This window comes from Aotus nancymaae, unplaced genomic scaffold (assembly GCF_030222135.1).
Source record: "Aotus nancymaae isolate 86718 unplaced genomic scaffold, 86718_ANA_hifiasm-v0.15.2.pri h1tg000040l, whole genome shotgun sequence".
NCBI lineage: Eukaryota > Metazoa > Chordata > Mammalia > Primates > Aotidae > Aotus > Aotus nancymaae.
In genome coordinates this window covers 79,103,896-79,126,880 of record NW_026988454.1, presented here as the reverse complement: position 1 = coordinate 79,126,880, position 22,985 = coordinate 79,103,896, and the positions used below count along the sequence as shown (strand labels likewise).

General features: G+C 38.2%; 1 protein-coding gene across 2 annotated transcripts in view; it reads left to right on the top strand.

The window, feature by feature from the left end:
• CFAP206 (cilia and flagella associated protein 206) overlaps positions 1–22,985 on the top strand; it is an 82,168-nt gene that overhangs the window by 27,758 nt on the left and 31,425 nt on the right. For both annotated transcript variants that reach the window (XM_064360415.1, XM_064360416.1), the window contains 6 exons: positions 4,241–4,429; positions 5,217–5,375; positions 6,485–6,693; positions 14,993–15,112; positions 16,945–17,143; positions 20,434–20,574. In XM_064360415.1, the coding sequence (XP_064216485.1) occupies positions 4,241–4,429; positions 5,217–5,375; positions 6,485–6,693; positions 14,993–15,112; positions 16,945–17,143; positions 20,434–20,574 (1,017 nt within the window). The remainder of the gene's footprint in view (positions 1–4,240; positions 4,430–5,216; positions 5,376–6,484; positions 6,694–14,992; positions 15,113–16,944; positions 17,144–20,433; positions 20,575–22,985) is intronic.

Sequence of the window (22,985 nt, the reverse complement as noted above, 5' to 3'; positions counted from 1 at the left end):
GATCTTTGTTGCTTTAAAGTCTATTTTATCAGAGGCGAGAATTGCATCTCCTACTTTTTATTTATTTGTTTATTTTTACTCTGTGTTTGGTTGGTAAATCTTCCTCCATCCCTTTGTTTTGAGTCTTTGTGTATCGTTGCATGTGAGATGGGTCTGGATGCAGCATACTGATGGGTTTTTGCTTTTTGTCCAATTTGAATACATATGAGTTTATTACTGCCATTTGATGCTAGCTGGCTGTTTTGCCCATTAGTTGGTGTAAATTTTTCATTGTGTTGATGCTCTTTGCTTTTTGATATATTTTTGGAAAGGCTGATATTGGTTGTTCCTTTATATGTATAGTGCTTCTTTCAGAAGCTCTTGTAAAGCAGGCCTGGTGGTGGTGAAATCTCTAAGTACTTGCTTGTTTGCAAAAGATTTAATTTTTCCTTCACTTATAAAGCTTAATTTGGCTGGATATGAAATTCTGGGTTGAAAGTTCTTTTCTTTAAGGATATTAAATATTGGTCCCCACTCTTTTCTGGCTTGTAGGGTTTCTGCTGAGAGGTCTGCTCTAAGTCTGATAGGTTTCCCTTTGTTGGTAACCTGACCTTTCTCTCTGGCTGCCCTTAGTATTCTCTCCTTCATTTCAACCCTAATAAATCTGGCGATTATGTGCCTTGGGGTTGGTCTTCTTGAAGAATATCTTTGTGGTGTTCTCTGTATTACCTGGAGTTGAATATTACCTTGCTTGCTAGGTTGGAAAAGTTTTCCTGAATGATATCCTGAAGAGTATTTTCCAACTTGGATTCCTTCTCTTCGTCGCATTCAGGTACACCTATCAAACGTAAATTAGGTCTTTTCACATAGTCCCATATTTCCTGGAGACTTTGCTCATTCCTTTTTATCCTATTTTCTCCAATCTTGTCTTCTCGTTTCATTTCACTGAGCTGATCCTCGACATCTGATATCCTTTCTTCTGCTTGATCAATTTGACTCTTTAAACTTGTGCATACTTCGCGAAGTTCTCCAGTTGTGTTTTTCAGCTCCATCAATTCACTTATATTCCTCTCTAAATTGTCCATTCTTGTTAGCATTTCGTCAAACCTTTTTTCAAGGTTCTTAGTTTCTTTGCATTGGGTTAGAACAAGTTCTTTTAATTCACACAAGTTTCTTATCACCCATCTTTTGAAACCTGCTTCTGATAATGGAACACACTCGTTCATTAAGCCTTGTTTCGTTGCTGATGAGGAACTGCGATCCCCTGTAGAGGGAGAGGCATTCTGATTTTGAGTATTCTCTGCCTTTTTAGGCTGGTTTCTTCCCTTCATTATATATTTATCCCTCTGTTGTCTTTGTAATTACTGACTTTCTAGCTAGGTCTCTGAGCGGATGTCTAACTTGTTGATTTCCAGCGCTGAAATCTGAGCAATCCACTGCACCAGCCAAAACAGCGGTGTTAAGATTGATGGTGCTTTTCTGCCCGGGAATCTCCGGACTCTGCACCAAGAACTGCTGCGCTGAGGTGCCAGCTAAACCGCCGCACTGGCCACAAGAGTCGCCCTGGCGACCCGTGGGGCTCCTCCGCTGGGAATCTCTTAGTCCGTGAGCAACAAAAATTCGTCTGAAAGTGTGGCGTCCTCTTGTTCTCTGCGCTTTCACTGGGAGCTACAAGCCTGAGCTGCTAGTGATCAGCCATCTTGGATCTCTCTCTATTGTCTTTTAACCTTTATGGCACTAATGCATAATAATTAGAAATTCAAACAACCAGCCCATTGAAGGTAAAAGTTTTTAATTTGTAGATTTTCTTGTTCCTGGTTTTTATTATTATCTCATAATAATTACCTAAATTATGTAACTATCCAAAAATGAAATGAGTGATGGGAAATTTAAGCATAGAAAGTTTTTCAATATGTAAATTTTTTTTTCTTTTGAGACACGAGTCTTGTTCTGTCGCCCAGGCTGTAGTGCAGTAGCGTGATCACAGATCACTGCAACCTCTGCTTCCCGGGTTTAAGCAATTCTCTCACCTCAGCATCCTGAGTAGCTGTGACTATAGGCTTATGCCACCATACCCAGCTAATTTTTGTATTCTTAGTAGAGACAGGGTTTTGCCATGTTATCCAGCCTAGTCTTGAACTCCTGGCCTCAAGCAGTCTGTCCAGCTTGGACACCCAAAGTGCTGGGATTTCAAGTGTGAGCCAGCATGCCCGGCTCATTATGTAAATAATTTAATGCATACATCAAAGACAACTTGGAAACAAAAGAAAAAGGAAAATATAATTCTCTATGGACTGCCTCTGTCCCTGCTATATAAAACAAATATATTTCTCTATGGAATACCTCTGCCTCTGCTATATAGTACAATCATTATTATCATTATTAACAATTTAGTGATTTTCTATGTATTAGTTTCAGTTATGCTACCTATGTAAAAATATATATCTTGTGTTTTTGCTTTATAGTGAAATTTTAAAGCAATAAAACGGTTTTAGAATTGATAAAATTTAACCTATATATATATATATTTTTTTTTTTTTTTGAGACAGAGTTTCGCTCTTGTTACTCAGGCTGGAGTGCAATGGCGCCATCTCGGCTCACCACAACCTCCACCTCCTGGGTTCAAGTAGTTCTCCTGCCTCAGCCTCCCGAGTAGCTAGGACTACAGGCGCACACCACCATGCCCAGCTAATTTTTGTATTTTGGTAATGATGGGGTTTCACCATGTTGACCAGGATGGTCTCGATCTCTTGACTTTGTGATCCACCCACCTCAGCCTCCCAAAGTGCTGGGATTATAGGCTTGAGACACTGTGCCTGGCCTATATTTTTAATTTGTTTTATATATATATATATGTATATATATATATATATATATTTTTTTTTTTTTTTTGAGATGGAGTTTCGCTCTCGTTACCCAGGCTGGAGTGCAATGGCGCGATCTCAGCTCACCGCAACCTCCGCCTCCTGGGTTCAGGCAATTCTCCTGCCTCAGCCTCCTGAGTAGCTGGGATTACAGGCACGCGCCACCATGCCCAGCTAATTTTTTGTATTTTTAGTAGAGACGGGGTTTCACCATGTTGACCAGGATGGTCTCGATCTCTTGACCTCGTGATTCACCCGCCTCGGCCTCCCAAAGTGCTGGGATTACAGGCTTGAGCCACCGCGCCCGGCCTTTTTTTTTTTTAATTTGCAAAAAGTTCTCAGTTACTTTTGTGGCAAGAGTATAGGTATAAACTATGCATGGTGGATATGTTAATTATTGCCATTGTAATAGTAATATGGGTTGTCTTATTGAGTCATTGCAAGAAACATCCTTGCAATGACTCAGTGAACATGGTGTCCTGCCAGCGTTGAGACTATACCTCAGCATATCACAGTAGGAATGAGGAGGGATACAGTTCTTGAGGCAACATTATATTATCAATAATGCTTTTCAGAGGAAATTTAACAAGAACTGAAATAAAAATACACATAACTGAAAGGAATATATATATATATATATATACACACACACACTACATATATATTTCTGCTACTGTATATGCTTATGTATAGTATACTACATGTGCTTACATACAGCATAAATATATAGTATGTATATATTTATATTTTTCATATAGTATTAAAAATATATATGTTGTAAAAATGGTCTTCTTTCTGCTTAATTGGGAGGTTTTAGCCTTTTCTGATATTTACTGGTTAGTTTGGCTGTTTAAAGTCTTAGGTGTTTTGACTAAGTATTACATTTAAGTCACTGTAATAAATCTTTTTTTTTTTTTTTGAGACGGAGTCTTGCTCTGTTGCCCAGGCTGGAGTGCAATGATGCACTCTCGGCTCACCGCAACCTCCGCCTCCCAGGTTCAAGCAATTCTCCTGCCTCAGCTTCCCAAGTAGCTGGGATTACAGGTGCGCGCCACCATACCTGGCTAATTTTTGTATTTTTAAGTAGAGACGGGATTTCACCATGTTGGTCAGGCTGGTCTCGAACCCCTGACCTCATGATCCACCCGCCTCAGCCTCCCAAAGAGCTGGGATTACAGGCATGAGCCACCACGCCCGGCTGTAATAAATCTTTTCTATTGGATTTTTGTCTTGAGGTTACTTGCTGGCCACTGTTTTTTATTTCATTATTACATCTTAAGAAATTACTTGTTTTCATGAAGTGGAATTGCCATATCCAAGCCAGCTTTTCTCTAGTTCTTATGTGAGAAGAATTCTAAATATCAAATATATGGAACATTGTTATTTGCCAATTTTAGTGGAATTTCTTGAAGAACATCACCGAGTCCTAGACTTGAGATTAGGCTCTGTTACCAGAGAAATTACAGATAACAGAGCATGTACTAAAGAAGAATTGGAAAGTCTCTACCGGAAGATTATCAGCTATGTGTTACTCCGCTCTGGCCTTGGATCCCCTACAGACATCAAGACTGTCAGAGAGGTAACAGGTAAAAAGTATAACCAATTTCCATTTCATAAGTGAAAATATATGATCATTGTATTTTATAAAATATGTTAAATTAGAAGTGTTAAAGATTGAAGTTCCCTTTTTATCTGAAAAAGAAAAATCAGCACAGCACAAATGAGTTAAAATGTACCCAGTCTCCTTTTACACTGTGTATCAGTCCTAAAACTCAAGTAGCACCTCTAGAAAGTGAAATATTGCTAATTGCTTAGAGCTGCACATATGTAGGGACCTATTACACCTCATTAGAGAAACATCGATAGTGGGATTGAGGGTACCAGACTGATTGAGTTAATGGAAAAGCTGGAAAGGGATATTTCATATTGATGACAGAAATTGAGTCTGTCATTTAAAGTGGATGATGGAAAGGGGCAGTGTTTTATCCTTAGGAAATTTTGCCCACTTTCATACTTTAAAATGAGGAATAGGAAAAATGTCTATGGCTCTCTTCCACAATTATTTTAAAGCATCCATTTTTTGGCTCAAATCCCTAATTAGAAAGATTGTTTTCATGCCTATTGCCAAAAAGTTACTGATGGCTGTTCAATTATTAAAAATGGACATGAGGCAATGGCATAACTCTCAGTAGTCCAGCTTTGATGTGTGATCAGTTTTAGTATGTATTTTATAATCAGGTGTCAGAAATTTAAAGAATTACATAAGCAACTCACACCCTTAACTTTCTGCTGAAAGAAAAAAAAACTTGTTATTTAACTTCTGATATGTTTATTCTGTCACTTTGTTTTCCTTTTTTTTCTGGTTTATTTTAGCTGCTCTCCAGAGTGTTTTTCCTCAGGCTGAGCTTGGGACATTTCTAACTCTTTCTAAGAAGGACAAAGAACGCCAACTGAAAGAACTCACCATGATTGTTACTGGAATTCGTTTATTTAACAGAGACTGTGGAAAAGGAGGAGAAGGCATTGATGATTGTAGGTATATCATTAGGTTAATTCTAAAGGTTATGTATGTTTAAAATTTAAAATGCACAGTGAGGAAAATAATAACACACCACTGGCATTCTTAAATGTAAGATTTGCATTTTTTACTATTTCCTTAAATTACTATTGTTTATAATGTGTCGTGATTTTTACTTTTGCTGGGGCAAGACTTTAAATTTTATGTACCATGAAGCTACTATGAGACAGTGAATCCAGGAAAGCAATGAGGGGTCCTGCTCAAAGCTAACCTCCCCAGTTCAGCGGGGCTTTATGTTCTTTACTGCAAGTCAGTAACCAAAAGGGAGTCAAATTTAGTTGTTTAAAAAATAAAAGTCTTCCTGAAAACAGTTCCTGCTGCAGTTAATGGAATGAAAAGATCCACGAGGAGATATTTCAAATTTCTAAATTCGGGTGCATCTTCTTTGTTGTTATATACTTAATGCGTTATTTACCTATAAGTTTGAAAGTATTATGAAATATTTAATGAAGTACCTACCAGAAGAAGTCACTTCCTTATGAATGTGGTACTCCTGTAGGCCCACTGATAAGATGTTAGTGTCCTTCGCCAGATCACTAATCTAGTATAAAAGGGAATTTTTTTATATTTTAAAAACTGTTCTAAAAAGTCAAATTTTCATTTTCATAAATGACCCTGTCTTGCTAGACTATTCTGTCGTTTCTTACCATCCAGATGAGTTTATTGACAAGCATTCGTTTTTTGTTGTTGTTGTTGTTTTTTTTTCTCAATAACTAGAAAAGATGGTATACAGCAGGAGGAGCCAGTGGCTTTTCTGGAAGGACATGATTAACAACACGTAATTCCAAACTCTGCCTATTTTCTAAACTCCTCTATATTTAGTGGCAAAGCTGACCTGCTATAACTGGGTTATCATTCTGTTAGTATCTTTTGTTTGAACTTGTTTGTGTTAGATTCTTTTCTTTATGTTGTGGGACCCATGAAACACATACCTCATTATTACTAATTTGATTGGGGAAAAAAAGCCCAACTGAATGCTTAAAATGTGACTACTTTCTAGGCCTTTTCTCCTTAATCGTTTTTAGTCTCCTTTATGGCTGCCTTTTTATACTGTTACAAACAGTGCCAGGTGTTCTCCATGAAGCAATCCCAGCCACCCTGCAGCATATTGAAGATCAGCTTGAGAAGACCCAGCACCAGGCATACTGCTACACAGCCGTCCTTGAGAAGGCAGCCGACAACCCACTCATGAAGGCTGAACTTCAGCCATATATGTTAAAAGAGGCACTATATAATATACGACAATGTGAGGTCTTCCTTCAGATCATTTTGGTGAGTTAAGTTCATAAGATCTGACCTTTTTCATATAATGCAATCTCTTTATATGTTATAAGGCCACATCAGGTAGAACCAGGATAACTGCTCAGTTTATATTGCTTTGGTAGGGTTAGGAATCAAAATAGAAATAGAAAAGTTGGGTTTCGATTTTAATGAAAATAGTTTGGTAGAAATTGATTTCATATTTTTTCATTATCTTTGGTACTTGATAATAGGTTTGTTACATGCTGTAGTTAAACAGTGTATATGTGTGAGTAATACTATATTTTAATTCAGAGCAAGTATCTAACATTGTTTGGCAGGTAGTTGCCTTTCAAATAATTTTTGTGTAATTATTTGTTCTCACTGTAACAACTGGTAGAAAAGAATTTTTTTTTTTTTTTTTTTTTGAGATGGCGTCTCACTATGTAGCCCAGGCTGGAGTGCAGTGGCACGATCTCAGCTCACTGCAACCTCTGCCTCCCAGGTTCAAGCAACCCTGTGCCTCAGCCTCCTGAGTAGCTGGGATTACAGGCACCTGCCACTATGCCCGGCTAATTTTTGTATTTTTAGTAGACACAGGGTTTCGCTATCTTGGCCAGGCTGTCTTGAACTCCTGACGTCATGATCCACCTGCCTCGGCCTCCCAAAGTGCTGGGATTACAGGCGTGAGCCACTGTGCCCAGCCAAAAAGATTTTTTTTTAAGGTTTTTCGTAGGCCAGACACAGTGGCTCATGTCTGTAATCCTATTACTTTGGGAGGCAGGAGTTTGAGACCAGTCTGGCCAGCATGGCAAAACCCCATCTCTACAAAAAATACGAAAATTAGCCGGGCACAGTAACATGTGCCTTTATTCCCAGCTACTTGAGAGGTTGAGGATCGCTTGAGCTGGGGAGGCAGAGGTTGCAGTGAGCCAATATCACACCAGTGCACTTGGCATGAATGACAGAGGGAGACCCTGACTCAAAAAAAAAAAAGGTGTTTTTGTTTCTGTTTTTTTAAATGTAGGATGGGGTCTTGCTATGTTGTCCAGGCTGGTCTTGAACATCTGACCTCAAGCAGTCCACCTGCCTCAGCTTCCCAAGGTGCATAGCAGGCATAAGCCACCACACCTAGCCAGAAAAGATTTTTATATATGGTGTTTTTAGATCTAATGAATAAGCCAAACAGTATCCCCAGAGAGTTGGAAAATATGGTAAAGTGGTGGTTATAACCTTTTTAAAAAGTAACAGTGCCCTTTCTCTCAGAAACTTACTCAGAATCTTACAAATATAAAACAGATATCTACATAAAGGAATTAAAGGACCTTTTCACTAAGGGATATCCCCATGACACTCTAGAGTAGCAAGGAACACAGTCTGTTAATTACTGCATGACAGCGAGTTATGTTCTCACTTGTCACTGTTTACTTTTACACAGTCTCTGTTTTCCAGCAACTGTAAGACTCTCGATTAGTGGAATTGTCTTTTATATGAGTGAGTGCTAATTTCTTGAGGGATAGAATAGGATGTACTCTGACCACCTCTTCTTTTTAACTTGTATTTTAATGACTTGGTACTACTATTGGATGCACTTGGTCTGTCCTCTCTCCTTACCTACCTGTCCTGATGACATGACTTCATTGCAACAAACTAGGGGTTGTCCTAACAACTAGCCTATCTAATTGCCTTCAGAAGGAAGGATCCTAGCTGGGAGGCTGAGGTTGGAGAACTGCTTGAGGCCAAGAATTCAAGACCAGCCTGGGCAACATTCCAAGACCCTGTTTCTACTAAAAATAACATTTTCCAAGTTTGGTAGTACTAACCTATAATCCCAGCTACCTGGGAGGCTGAGGTGGGAGAACTGCTTGAGCCTAGGAGTTTGAGGATGCCTAAGCTATGGTTATGCCACTGTACTCCAGCTTGGGTAACCAAGCAAGACCCCATCTCTAAAAAGAATAAATAAATAAATTAATAATAAAAACCACGTCACTCTCTTGAGGTAGATATATCCCCTTACATTACCTTGTGGCTATTAGCCTTATGTAACTAGTCAGTTACTGAGAGGATTTTGTAGTCAATTTATTTTGAAGTACATATGAGGCCGCAGGAGTAGAACTTCACATTGACATTTGTCACCTGCATTCAGAGGCGATATTATAAGAAGGAACCTTGGGAAACTGTCATACATACTGTATGGACGTTGCAGAGGGTGTCGTTCATTATACAGAATCTTCTCATAGCTTTCAATCATGAATCATAATCAACCAAGTCTTAAATTCTCGTTGGTGTTCTACTTCTCACAGCTGGAGAGGGGCAGTGAGTAAAGTGTAGAAGTGATGAGTGTGGGCTTTGCAACCAGACTACATGAATTCTAACCATGACTTTGCCACTTACTAAATCTGTCCCTAAGGAGGTTGCTTAACTTCCCTGTGCCTTGGTTTCCATATCTATAAAATGGGTTATTCGTAGTCTTCACTATGAAAATAAGGCAGCATAGTGCCTAGTGCAACAGCTCAGTAAAGTGATACTGATATTGTTTATGATTATCATCATCATCATTGCTAGGGCCTTAGCAGAACAGCTGTTATTTCATTTGTCTAGTGAAACAAGCTGAAGAGCTTTTATTTTTCCATATAGTATCTCATTTCCAAGCTCCTAGCTGCTCATGTTGTTAAGAAAGTTAATTTTCTTATCTAAGCATTCTCTATGGCCATTTTGTACTGACTTTAATCAGGATCAGGATGAGTTTTCTTAGCTTTCTGATTCTTTTCTGCTCAAAGAGACTTTTTTGTTTTGTTTTGTTGTTTTTAAACTATTCCGTCCTTCCCCATCAATCTGTCTTAGTGACAATTAAGGTCGATTATTATGAAATGGATATTGGTTTAATCAGTATCATCTCTAGATTATAAACTATATCAATTTAAATTTTGGCAAGATTTTTCCTATGTTAAAATCGATGAATATTCTTTTTAAAGTCACATTATTTGAACAGATACTACTTCAAAATTTTAAAGTAGCAATTTTGATTTTTAAAAATTCTCTCTTGCCAAAGTTTCAGTCAGTTTATGTAAACATTTAAAAAATCAAATATAGGCCGAGCACAGTGGCTCACGCCTGTAATCCCAGCACTTTGGGAGGCCGAGGCAGGCATATCACCTGAGGTCAGGAGTTTGAGACCAGCCTGGCCAACATGGTGAAACTCTATCTCTACTAAAAATACAAAAATTAGCCGGGCATGGTGGCAGGCACCTGTAATCCAAACTACTTGGGAGGCTGAGGCAGGAGAATCACTTGAACCCAGGAGGCAGAAGTTGCAGTGAGCTGAGATTGCGCCACTGCACTCCAGCTTGGGCAACAGAGTGAGACTGTGTCTCAAAAAAAAAAAAAAAAAAAAAAAAAAAAGCAATATATGCCTGGGTAAGATAGTGAATTATCCAACTGATAGCCTGGGTAAGATAGTGAATTACTGTGTTTTGATCAGGACTTTATCTGCTGCAGTGAACACATTGAAATATTTAGAAAGGGGAGTGATGATCAGAGTCTTGTTGACTCTCTTAACTGAGAGAATAAAATTCCATCCTCCATGGACTTTTTTTTTTTTTTTTTTTTTTGAGATGGAGTTTCGCTCTTGATACCCAGGCTGGAGTGCAATGGCGCGATATCGGCTCACCGCAACCTCTGCCTCCTGGGTTCAGGCAATTCTCCTGCCTCAGCCTCCTGAGTAGCTGGGATTACAGGCACGCGCCACTGTGCCCAGCTAATTTTTTGTATTAGTAGAGACGGGGTTTCACCATGTTGACCAGGATGGTCTCGATCTCTTGACCTCGTGATCCACCCGCCTCGGCCTCCCAAAGTGCTGGGATTACAGGCTTGAGCCACCGCGCCCGGCCCTCCATGGACTTTTAAAGTGCAAGGCAGACACCAAAGAGAGAAAGCTGCATGTTATTGTGCAAGCAAGAGTTGCATTTGTTAAAACCTGTAAGTCAAGATTTTTGTAGAGTTCTTCCCCCCAGACTATATTGATAGGGCCCATTCACAAACAGGAAATACAGGGCTTCTTGATTTTTCCTGATAAGGCAAGTAAAAACATCAGTTAGGTGGAATTTGTGCTTGTTTTATTATATTTTCTTTCTGTTGTAATAAGAACATTAAACATGAGAGATTCCATTCTAATTTCTGCTTCTATAAATTTGACTAGACTTATTGAAAATTGTACATTAAAGAAAGTATGAGGAACTTATAAAAAGTATTTAAAAGATGGGGGAAAGGGAAGAAGACAAACATGCTGGGATCACATGCTTTTGCCAACCATTTGAATATTACAGTAAACAATTTTTTAAAGTGATAGCATATTTAGAGGACTAATATTATAATTAAAAACTCTAGATGGGCCCGGCTGGTGGCTCATGCCTGTAATCCCAGCACTTTTCGAGGCCAAGGCGGGCGGATCACCTGAGGTCAGGAGTTCAAGACCAGCCTGGCTAACATGGGGAAACCCATTTCTACCCAAAATACAAAAAATTAGCCAGGTGTGGTCCTGCGTGCCTGTAATCCCAGCTACTCAGGACGCTGAGGCAGGAGAATTGCTTGAACCCAGGAGGCAGAGGTGCAATGAGCTGAGATCACGCCATTGCACTCCAGCTTGGGCAACAAGAGTGAAACTCCATCTCAAAAAAAAAAAACAACACAAAAACAACAAACAAAAAACAACTCTAGATGATTGTGAGTAAATTATTTTTAGTAAATAGAGTAATTTCTAGGACATTATTAGAAAAAAAACAAGCTCTGTATGCGTATTGTGAATGGATCCTGCAAACACAGCTTGGGGGAGGGGTCTAGAGTATTTTTTTTTCTTTCTGAGACAGGGTCTCACTCTGTCACCCAGGCTGGAGTGCAGCGGCACAACCTCGGTTTACGTCTGCCTCTGGGTTCAAGTGATTCTTCTACTTCATCCTCCCAAGTAGCTGGGACTACAGACATGTGCCACCACGCCTGGCTAATTTCTTTGTATTTTTAGTAGAGATGGGGTTTCACCATGTTGGCCAGTCTGGTCTCGAACTCCTGGCCTCAAGTGACCTGCCTGCCTTGGCCTCCCAAAGCGCTGGGATTACAGGTGTGAGCCACCACCCAGCCTTAGAGTATTTTTAATTGTAGGTTTTAATAAATTTGCATGTCAAATGCAACATATACTTAGGAGAACATATGCAAACGTATTTGTTTCTCGTTGCTGTTGCACAAATCTTAAAAGACTTTAAAGACTGAATTTTCATATTTCCTAAAAACTTAAGCAAGGGGAAAAAGCTCTGTGAGGGTAGACAAGAGATCTATTAGATATAATAGATAGTAGTGTATGGAAGAATAAGGCAGGAGGAGGAGAAATACTTAAACAGCAGTATGGGTAAAATTAAAGCATCTTACATTTATGAATAAACATTTAATACAGTGATAATAGTTGATATTACTCATGAAGTAGTTATTTTTGTCATTTAAGATAGTCTAGAAAGCATATAATTAGGCTACATACAGATGTCTGAGAATTCAAATGCACTTTATTCTCTTCAAATAGATGTCATTCTTTTATGCTATACTGATAAACCCACACCACAACCATTTCTGGTTACATCTTGGGCAACACAGTATAATGGTTAAGAGCTGGGCTGTGGGCTCAGATGGTTTGGAGTCCACCATGATGCTATCCCTTATTAGCTGTCTTTATTAGTAAGACAATTTACTTACCTTTCTATTCTTTGGTTTTCTTATTTGTATTTATCCCTTTTTGTATTTTTAAGTGTTTAACGTGGTACTTAGCACAGAGTAAGAATAAATACCATTATTTCAAATTCAGTGTTTAGCAACTTGTTTTCAGACCATCATTGTTGTATCAAACATATTGTTTTTCTTTAAATGCTGTGATTTTTAAGATTTTCTGCCTTCTTCAATGTGATTTTTTCTGTTTAATTTTTCATACTTTATTCTTTGTATCAATAGATTAAGAAAATAAAAGTTTCCCAAGTGTTGATTTATAATGTTTGTGTCACACGAAAAGTTCAGTTTCACAAAGAGTAGCACAAATTCAGTGATCTGTTTAAATGCAATTTTAATCCTTATTTTTAAGCTATGGGCTTTACAATAAGCTAAATACTCACAAACCTGTATATCCTGAACTACAAAAGCAATTTCCATAGCCATTTATGTTTTAGTCAAGTACACATTTCCACAATGAACAAGTACTTACAAACATATAAATAAAAACTATCCCAAATGCTTATCCTGTCATCAATTTTTAAAACTATTCTTGCTACTGAAAGCATTTATTCTGAGAAGATTTAATGTGATGTGGGAAAATGAGTTCTCTTAAAACTTAATAGGCTTTTTTTTTTTTTTTTTTAAGACGGAATCTCGCATTGTCGACCAGGCTGGAGTGCAATGGCATGATCTCAGCTCACTGAAACCTCTGTTTCCGGGGTTCGAGCAATTCTCCTGCCTCAGCTTCCTGAGTAGCTGGGATTACAGCCCATGTCCAGCTAATATTTTGTATTTTTCGTAGGGGAGGGGTTTCACTATGTTGGTGAGGTTGGTCTTGAATTCCTGACCTCATGATCCGCCCGTCTCAGCCTCCCAAAGTGGTGGTATTTACAGATGTAAGCCACCACACCTGGCCCCATTAGATGGTTTTAAATAAAAAATGCCTGAACACAGAAGCATTCACATGAAACTTTTAGTTTCTTGAAAAAAAAAAAGTCACTCTTTTTATGTGAAGAAAAGAATATTAAGACAAATTTTCTTTTAAGACAGATAAAAATTCTTACAAAGAACTGTTTTTTTCTATATCATCTCCTTAGAAGGATCACAAACTAGTTCACTACCTTTATTAACCTTTCAGTTTACTGTTGTCTAAAAACTTTAGGATACATGAAGCATGTCTTAGTTATCATAAAGTCAAAGATGTCATTTAGATCTTGCATAATAAATACCTACAGTATAGCTTACAATGTCACAGATACAGTTACCACATAAATACTACTTCACCCTTTAGATAGTCAAAAGTCAGAAAGCAATAAATGGTTTACAAGATGCTTTAACATTTTTTTTTTTTGAGAAGGAGGCTCGCTCTGTTGCCAGGCTGGAGTGCAGTGGTGCAATCTTGGCTCACTGCGACCTCCAAGTCCCAGGTTCAAGTGATTCTCCTGCCTCAGCCACCTGAGTAGCTGGGACTACAGATGCACGCCACTATGCCCAGCTAATTTTTGTATTTTTAGTAGAGACTGGGTTTCACCATGTTAGCCAGGATGGTCTCGATCTCTTGACCTCGTGATCCACCTGCCTTGGCCTCCCAAAATGCTGGGATTGCAGGCGTGAGCCATTGTGCCTGGCTGGTACTTTAACTTATTATGTGTGATCATTGAAACCCAACAAGTAGTTCAAGTATGCTTATATAAATGCAGTCAAATAAAGGCCCAAAGATCACCCTAAAATTGAAGGCATGAAAATAAAAGCTGAAAACTTTGTGTTTCTTCATCTTTCATTTACATGGCTAGATATCTATCAGGACCTTACTATAGAAAATATACATTTAATATATGTACTTTCTCCAGAAGATGATGGAGTTTCAGAAAGTACAGAAGGTATCAAGATCCATAATTTGCTTCATCAAATGCTTTTCTAGTTCATTTCAGTTCTGCATTCATAGTAAGCAAGTCTTTAACCCTAACAAATTCCTTTGATCCTTTCAAATCAAGAAAACAATATTATACTGCCTTGTGAGTCATTTCAGTGATGAACTTTATATGACAGGGTCTTCAAAAATATCCCGATTCAGTACAGGTATTCTGGTCATCCCCTAACCCGTATATCATACATCACAAGGTGAGCTCTCACTAGCCTGCCAACCTGCAGTACCCTGCTGGCTCACTTCTAAAAGGTTTTTCTCAATGTGATTTTATTAAATCTTGTTATCAACATAGTTTTCAGAGGAATGCCTAATTAATTTTATCATTGAGGAATAGGAAAATAACAGCTATATAAAAATGGATTCTTGAGGATTCATTTCTCAAGAACGCAATTATATTTAAGAATATATCTAAGAATACCTGTATACATTTTAAAAAAGTATATCCATTGTATTTCAAAAGATTCATCCATCTCACAAATATCTTGTAAGCACCATACATATGCTGGTACTGTTCTAGGGGTTGAGGATACCGTGGAGAACAGGCTTCCAGCTGTCATCGAGCATACCTTCAGAGGACATAGGAAGCAGGCACGGTCTGAAATACATGATTTTTATAGTAGAATTATAAAGATATTAATGCAAATTATGTTGTTTTCATAGTCAGACATAATTACCAGTGCTCAAGAAGTGGAAATGATGACAAAACAGTTAGGAGCCCATCTGGAACAACTAAAAATGACAGTAAAATCAAAGACAGCCGTCCCAACATCACAAGTCTTTGTAAGTATTTGTCATAAACTTTTACCTTAAGGGTAAATTTCCTGTTGAGCCCTATAATATTGGGTTGCAAGTCATTATAATTATATTTAATTTCTAAAAATTTAATGTTAGTTTTGTATAAGTTGATCTTGCTCTTTATGGTTATTTTGTAGTAATAGTATGCTTTAAGCTGGATGAGAGAATTCCCCTACATAAGCAACTGCTACTAAAGGAACTGCAGCTGTGTAGTATGATAACCATATCCGTATTGGCTGTGACAGCAGAAATAATCATAGTACTATGTTGAAAATGTATTCATAGGAGCAGGTCAGAAATTGGCTCCAGTACAGAGATGATAAAACTTGTGACCTTCCTGAAAAGACAGATAATAATCATTTTGTTTACCAGGCCTGCACTTATATTGACTTTCTCATTATCTGCACCATTCTATGGACAAATCTGGCAAACCTTATCTGGAAAAGGAGGTATAAAATGTACATGCAGTATTATTATAGAGGATATGAGGCTGTGATAACTCTCTGCAGTCATGCCCAGTGTTTAGTTTAAAACCCAAGAAACAAAAGTCCAAATTATTTAGCTTACATGTGGGGCCTTGTTGATTTTTCATGTGTTCTGTAAGTCAGTGACCTTTAATATGAATAAGAAACATATCTCAGTGGCCTAAAATCTTTAACTTGCAGCTCACAAAACATGCCCTAAGATGTATCTCTATACTTTCCAGGTTCTTTTGAGCGATGATTGGGCCAGATAAATCTAATTATAATGAGTCATATTTAACTTTTTAATTTTACTCTCTTAATATTGTTATATTTGATTAGATGATCAGTCAGGAAAACAAACACAAAAATGGTCTTCAGGCCAGGCATGGTGGCTCACGCCTGTAATCCAAGCACTTTGGAGGCCAGGGCGGATGGATCACCTGAGGTCAGGAGTTCAAGACCAGCCTGACCAACATGGTGAAACCCCATCTTTAAAAAAAAAAAAAAAAAAAAAGGTCTTCAATGACATTGTTATATTCATTCCCCTCTAAACACATCTGATTTTTGGTACTTATGAAGGTGTTTTTTCTTTGTAGATAGTTGTTAACCTGGTGTCGTTGCCGGGTGGGTGGGGGAACTTTTCTATGTTGCCATCTTGTCCCACTCTCCTTGATTTTTTTTTTTTTTTTGAGATGTAGTTTCATTCTTGTTGACCGGGCTGGAGTGCAATGGCATGATCTCAGCTCACTGCAACCTCCATCTCCCGGCTTAAAGCAGTTCTCCTGCCTCAGCCTCCCAAGTAGCTGGGATTACAGGCACGTGCCACCATGCCTGGCTGATTTTGTATTTTTAATAGAGACAGGGTTTCGCCATGTTGGCCAGGCTAGTCTTGAACTCCTAACCTCAGGTGATCTGCCCGCCTCAGCCTCCCAAAGTGCTGGGATTATAGGCATGAGCCACTGCCCCAGGCCCTATTTTTTTTTTTAAGAGATTTTTCCCTTGGTTTTTTGAGATGAAGAGTCCATAAATCTTTCTTAGGTGATCACATGTGTTTGGCTTTTTAAAGTAAATTAACTTTATAATAATCATACCAAAATAAAATGCCTTGAAATAAAATGCAAGTTTATTTTCTCATAATTTATTTCTCATAATGCAAGTTTATTTTCCAGGTATATCATAATTTATGAGTTAAATTTCTATCTAAAATCTATTATCTAAATTCATATGACTTTTACTTAGGGAGAATTAACTAACTTCTTTACAAATAACAACTGTATTTATCTTAAAGAGGACAGTGATTTATAATTTTATTACACGGTTACATTTTGAACATTTTTTTTTCCTCTTTCTTAGCCTATCTTCATTGCACTTTCCACTCTGTGGACCAGCTTGCAAGACGAAACTGTTGTAGTTGGTGTCCTCAGTAATTTATTCACTCACCTTCAGCCGTTCCTGGGTGCTCACGAACTATTCTTTCCTGAGAGAGTAATGCAACATCATCTCAATGGAGTGACTGTGAAAACTGATATGTGTAGAATGAAAGAACACATGGGTAATGAAAATCATCCATTATTTCCTGTTCTTTTTAAAATTGCCTCTAGAACAAAGTCACTCTTTTATTCTAAAATTTTCATGTTATGTCTTTCTGATAAAGCATTAAACATTTTTCTTGATTGTAAAGTACTAATGAGGGGTGGGTGCAGTGGCTCACGTGTATAATCCCAGCACTTTGGGAGGCCGAGGCAGGTGGATCTCCTGAGGCCAGAAGTTTGAGACCAACCTGGCCAACATGGCAAAACTCCGTCTCTACTAAAAATACAAAAATTAGTCGGGCATGGTGGTGTGCTCCTGTAATCCTAGCTACTCAGGAGGCTGAGGCAGGAGAATCGCTTGAACCCAGGAGGCAGAGGTTGCAGTAAGCTGGGATCGTACTACCGCACTCCAGCCTGGGTGATAGAATGAGACTCCATCCCTCCCCACTCCAAAAAAAGCACTAATGTTCACGAGAGGACATGTGGAAAACAGAAACTATGTAATATGAATAACTTACTATCTAGCAGTAACCATTCCTGCATTTCTAGCGTTATCGTTTATGTTTTGGTTAACAATGATTTTTTTGTGCAGATGTGTTTTATTGCAGTCCTAGTGATTTTATTATTGATTTGTTGGAGAAAAGAATATTATTCCTTGCTATTTTGTTGCAAATAGAGCTCAATTTCTTTAGAATGTTATTTGTTAGGTATCTACCTCAGATTCAAGTTGAGAATTTACAAACCAATAAATGTTATTCCTGTAAAATTAATAGATCTTATTTAGGCCCTTTTTGATAGTTTTTTTAGTCGAAGTGAGAAGCTTGTGCTCCTGGTAAGTAGTTTTATGAATATGTATAGTTGTAAAGACATACTTGTTGTCAGTGTAACTGTTGATGTGTTTATTTTTATTTTATTGGAAGGCCTGAGTGAGAGTAATTAACTTAGTTTTTTGTGCTGAAGTTTTGGCCAGCAGGGCCTGGGCCTACATAATGTCTGTTTTAGTGGTGACAGCCACTCTAGTAACTGAGCGAGTTAGAAGGAACGTGCCACGCTCTGAGTTACAAATTAAGAGTCCTTTATTAATTAGCCAGTGACCAAGAGACGGCTACCACTCAAAATTCTCTCGGCCCGGAGGAAGGGGCCTGATTATCTTTTATACCTTGATTTAGGTAGGGGAGGGGAGTACCTAGCTGAAGCGGAATTTTACAGAAGCAGAAAAGCAGTTTAGAGGAAGGGGCTGCGGGCACAGGTGGTTTCCATACAATTACCAAGCAGGGGGTGGTGTCTCCTTCTACACAATGATCAAAGGGAAACTTTTCTTACAATAGCAGTGGGGAGGTATGCCAGGCAGGATGCAGTTACAATGGTTACAAGTGTTAAGAACAGTATGCTTCAATGCTTCTAAGTGCAGCACGACCCAGTTATGCACCCAAAGGGGCTGTGGTAAGGAGGGGGAAGCCAGGTTGGAGTTTACAGCTAAAATGGAGTCAGTTTTGCTAGCCCAGGGTAGGTAATTACATTATCCCTGTAAAATTAATTGAGCTTATTTAGACCTTTAGAAGATGCATTGATTCCTACAGAAAGAAAATCTTTATCAATAAACGTTTAACCATTTTAGACTCTTCTATCTTAGCTAAAGACAATTTAACATTCATAAACAATGCCACAAAGGAGCCTGAGACTTGAGACGTTGATGTTGCCTAAAAAGAGAGTTGTTCTGGAAAATGAAATTAATAATTTACTCTATGATTTTTCTTTTCAAATTGTTTTTGTAATGATGGAAAATAGATAGCAATTATTTCTTAAACTATTAGAATACATAAAAAGTGAAAACTAAATCAGAAACTAAAAAAGATCCTTTCAGTTCAAGGTTTTTATTACTCATTTCATTTCATTAAAACAGCATATCTAAGCAAATATTAAATGAAATTAAAAAGTAGCTTCAACAGTGAATACTAAGTTAACCATATTGGCGAGACTGTTTACCTGCAACTTACTAGATTTAGATGTGTCATTTTCTACCATATGTCAGAACTTTTTTTTGAGACAGAGTCTCACTCTAGTTGCCCAGGCCGGAACGCAATGGTGCAATCTCGGCTCACCATAACCTCTGCCTCCTGGGTTCAAGCGATTCTCCTGCCTGAGCCTCCCAAGTAGCTTGGATTATAGGCATGAGCCACCAAGCCTGGCTAATTTTGTATTTTTAGTAGAGACGGGGTTTCACCACGTTGCTCAGGCTGGTCTCGAACTCTTGACCTCAGGTGATCCGCCTGCATCGGCCTCCCATTGTGCTGGAATTACAGGCATGAGCCACCATGCCTGGCACATCAGAACTTTTTATTCACCAGAACACTATTAAATTACTGCTCCAGTAAATTGGGTGATCCAGTGTTCTCCTAAAAGAATTTCATTGACACCTGCCACATATTGTCATTGTTAGAGGCTTTTAGGCATATCAGGAGAAAAGAGAGATGATTTATTTTCTGTAAATTATGCATTTACTTTTAGTGGTAACCACAAGATCATTTGTGGTGCCTGCTTTTTGGGTTTAGAACCAGGCATAGAAGTGTAGGTGGGATTGTGAAAGGTAAGAAACTTTTGGAACAATGTTTTATAAATACGTGGTATTATTTGTGTAAAAATTTATTCAGTTTGCTTATCAAATGTAAATAGGTAAACTAACCAACAGTAGGAAGAATTTTAAAAAATATAAAGAACAAAAATTACACACCTTGTTATTAAAATCAAGTAACAGACATTTTTTTGACTGTCTTTGCTCAGAACCTTCTGTTGTTTCAAGAAACAATAGTCCTGGCTTATAGGCATCATATGATACACATTTTGCCACCTAGTATATTATTAAGAACAACACTATATTGAATGAGGTCAATCTATCTCTGTCTGGGTCACATAGCAGCCAGTCAATTCTGCTCAATTCCTTGGGTTATTTACTTGGCAGCAGCAGGAAGCATCACACACTCTTTTGGAAGTACCCCAGTCAGTTTTTCTCTCAGCAGCAATGCACGCTTGTCAGAAATGGCCTCTCCTTTCTATTCTTCATTCTGGAGCAAAGTCCTACCTCCAAGTTTGCCCCAGAAACTTACATGACATTATATGTCACTGAGGTCATTTGTACTTCTTTGCTTGAATTGACTTCCTCGTAAGTCTGGTTTTGTGAATATCAAGTTTTTGTCAATTGGGAAAAGTACAAAACAATAGAAAAGGGAATGTTTATGAGCTATTGCTGATTTATTTTGGAAATTTAACCTTCTCACTGAATTAAAGCTTTTCTTGTTCTCTTTTATTTTAGAAGATAGAGTAAATGTGGCGGATTTCAGAAAACTAGAATGGCTTTTCCCAGAAACAACAGCAAATTTTGATAAACTGTTAATTCAGTATCGCGGATTTTGTGCTTACACGTTTGCTGCAACCGGTGGTTTTCTCCTTCCAGGTATATCATTGGAAATAAGACTGCTCTCCTTTCCCCAATTTTTTCTTTAAATGGAGTGCTGCCATTTCGCTTGCGTATTCACTTTAAAAACTTTGTGGAATCTAATGGTGCACTAGCAAAGGAGCTACAAAGATGATCCAGACAAAGTCTTCATTTTGGAGGTGCTCTGGTAGACTGACATAAGCAAGAAATTATACGTGATAAGTAATGGAAGGTATATATATATTATGAAATATGGATGCTGTAGTACCATAGAAAGGGAATGACTCATATGCCGAATGAAGAATTCTAGAAATGTTACATGACATTGGCCAGACGTGGTGGCTCACGCCTGTAATCCCAGCACTTTGGGAGGCCAAGACGGGTGGATCACTTGAGGTCAGGATTGGAGAGCAGCTGGGCCAACATGGTGAAACCTTGTCTTTACTAAAAATACAAAAATTATCCAGGTGTGGTGGCACATACCTATAGTCCCAGCTACTCAGGAGACTGAGGCATGAGAATCACTTGAACCAGGGAGGCAGAGATTGCAGTGAGCAGAGATCACACCACTGCATTTCAGCTGGGCAACAAAGCAAGACTGCGTCTCAAAAACAAAACAAAACAAAACAAAATGGTACACAACACTACTAAAAATATATTATCTTCCAAAGCAATTACTGAAAGAGCAACACTTATTTGACTGAGGTATTTGTTAAAAAATATCCTTTGTCACTTTGCAGTTATATTTCACTGGCATAGATCAGGATTTCTCTGTTAGACCCCTATAAGGAAGTGGCTAATATTTTATTGAGTAAAATTTCTTTATGGTGTATATATTATTAGAGCTTCTCCAAAATAAATAATAATTCAGAGATAGAGATGAAATAAATTATCATCCAAAAAGTGCTGTGTGAATTGTGAATAAGAAAAAGCATGCTAGGGCTAGAATGAAAACAGTGTGATAAGATTGTGTCTTATTTACGTTATACCATTAACCTTATTTTCCTTCTTTCTTCATTATTTTATTAAATTTGTTATGTTTCACTATTGAGTATTTTTTCATTAAAAATAATTATCGGGATTGTGTGTATACAGGCTAGAGAGAACACACAATTGGCTTATTCAAAAAATGTTATTACATTTTTGATAATGGGAATAACAAAATATTTACTGTGGGAAATTGAGAGAGTAATATTCTGAGGCCCAATGAGAGTCACTAATACTGGGAAGAAAATAATCAAGAGCCATGCTGAAGTAAAATGTAATGGAATGTAGATAGCTTCCATTTCTTTTATTTCTTCTCCCTGCCTCCTTCCCACCCTCTCCTCCCTCCCCTCCCTCCCCTCCCTCCCTCTCCTCCCTCCCCTCCCTCCCTTCCTTCCTTCCTTCCTTCCTTCCCTGTTTCACACAAATAAGAAGGGAAAAGAGAAATATGCATGTGGTTGAAAAAGCTGTGGTCTAGGGTTCAGAAGAGCCTGGTCTGTGTCCTTAGTGAACTAAGTAACCTTTTTGAAATCTCACACCTTCTGTGGACCTCAGTTTCCCCTGAGGAAAATGGAAAGGATCAACCAGGACGTCTGTGTGGTCCCTTGCAGCTTCTCCCAACTATGGGTCTAAGAAAGAGGGCGAAGTAGAAAAGTAGAAGAGCTTGTGGGGCCATGAGTTTCAGATTCCTCTCTAATAAGCAAATTCTGACTATTTCTGCTTACTACATGATTTCTACATCATTATTTTCTGGGCAGCAGCAACCTGCATTACCTCTGATGAATTCTGTAGAACTTCCCTTCTTCCATGTGGGAGTGGAGACCACATGGCTTAAATCCCAGTGTAACACTGGAGCTTACCAATGAGGGTCCTTTTCAGATGCCTTCACTGACTTCGTTGCCTGCCACGCTTTCCCTCGTTTGCTCCAGTGGCACAGGCTTTCTTGCTGTTGTTGAACAATCGAAGCCCACTTTCACCTCAGAGCCTTTGCACTCTACTAGGAAAGCTCTGCCTCCCAGGTCGCTACTCGCCTTGCGCCTCATTTTATTCAGCTTTCCCTAATCACCCAAAGTATCAATTGCACACTTCTTCCTTTTACTATGTGTTTAACCTGCTTTGTTATTTTTTTCATGTAGCACTTGTCACTTTCTTGCCTACAATATATTTGTGATTTTTTGAGAGAAGGGAATTTGTTTTCTTCTATAGCCTTAACACCAAAAACAAGGTCAATAACTGTTGGATAAATAAAAGAATAAATGAATAAGACAGTGTTACTTTTTCTAATACAACTTCCACAAACTATGTGGATGTTTAATTATCGATAGTCTATCTTTTTACAGTGAAAAATATTTGCTAACATGCAAATTTGCATTTTGGAAAAGATGTTCCATTTTTGTAGTTCTTACTGGATTATTTTAAAAACAGTCATTGCAGCAGTTAGTTTA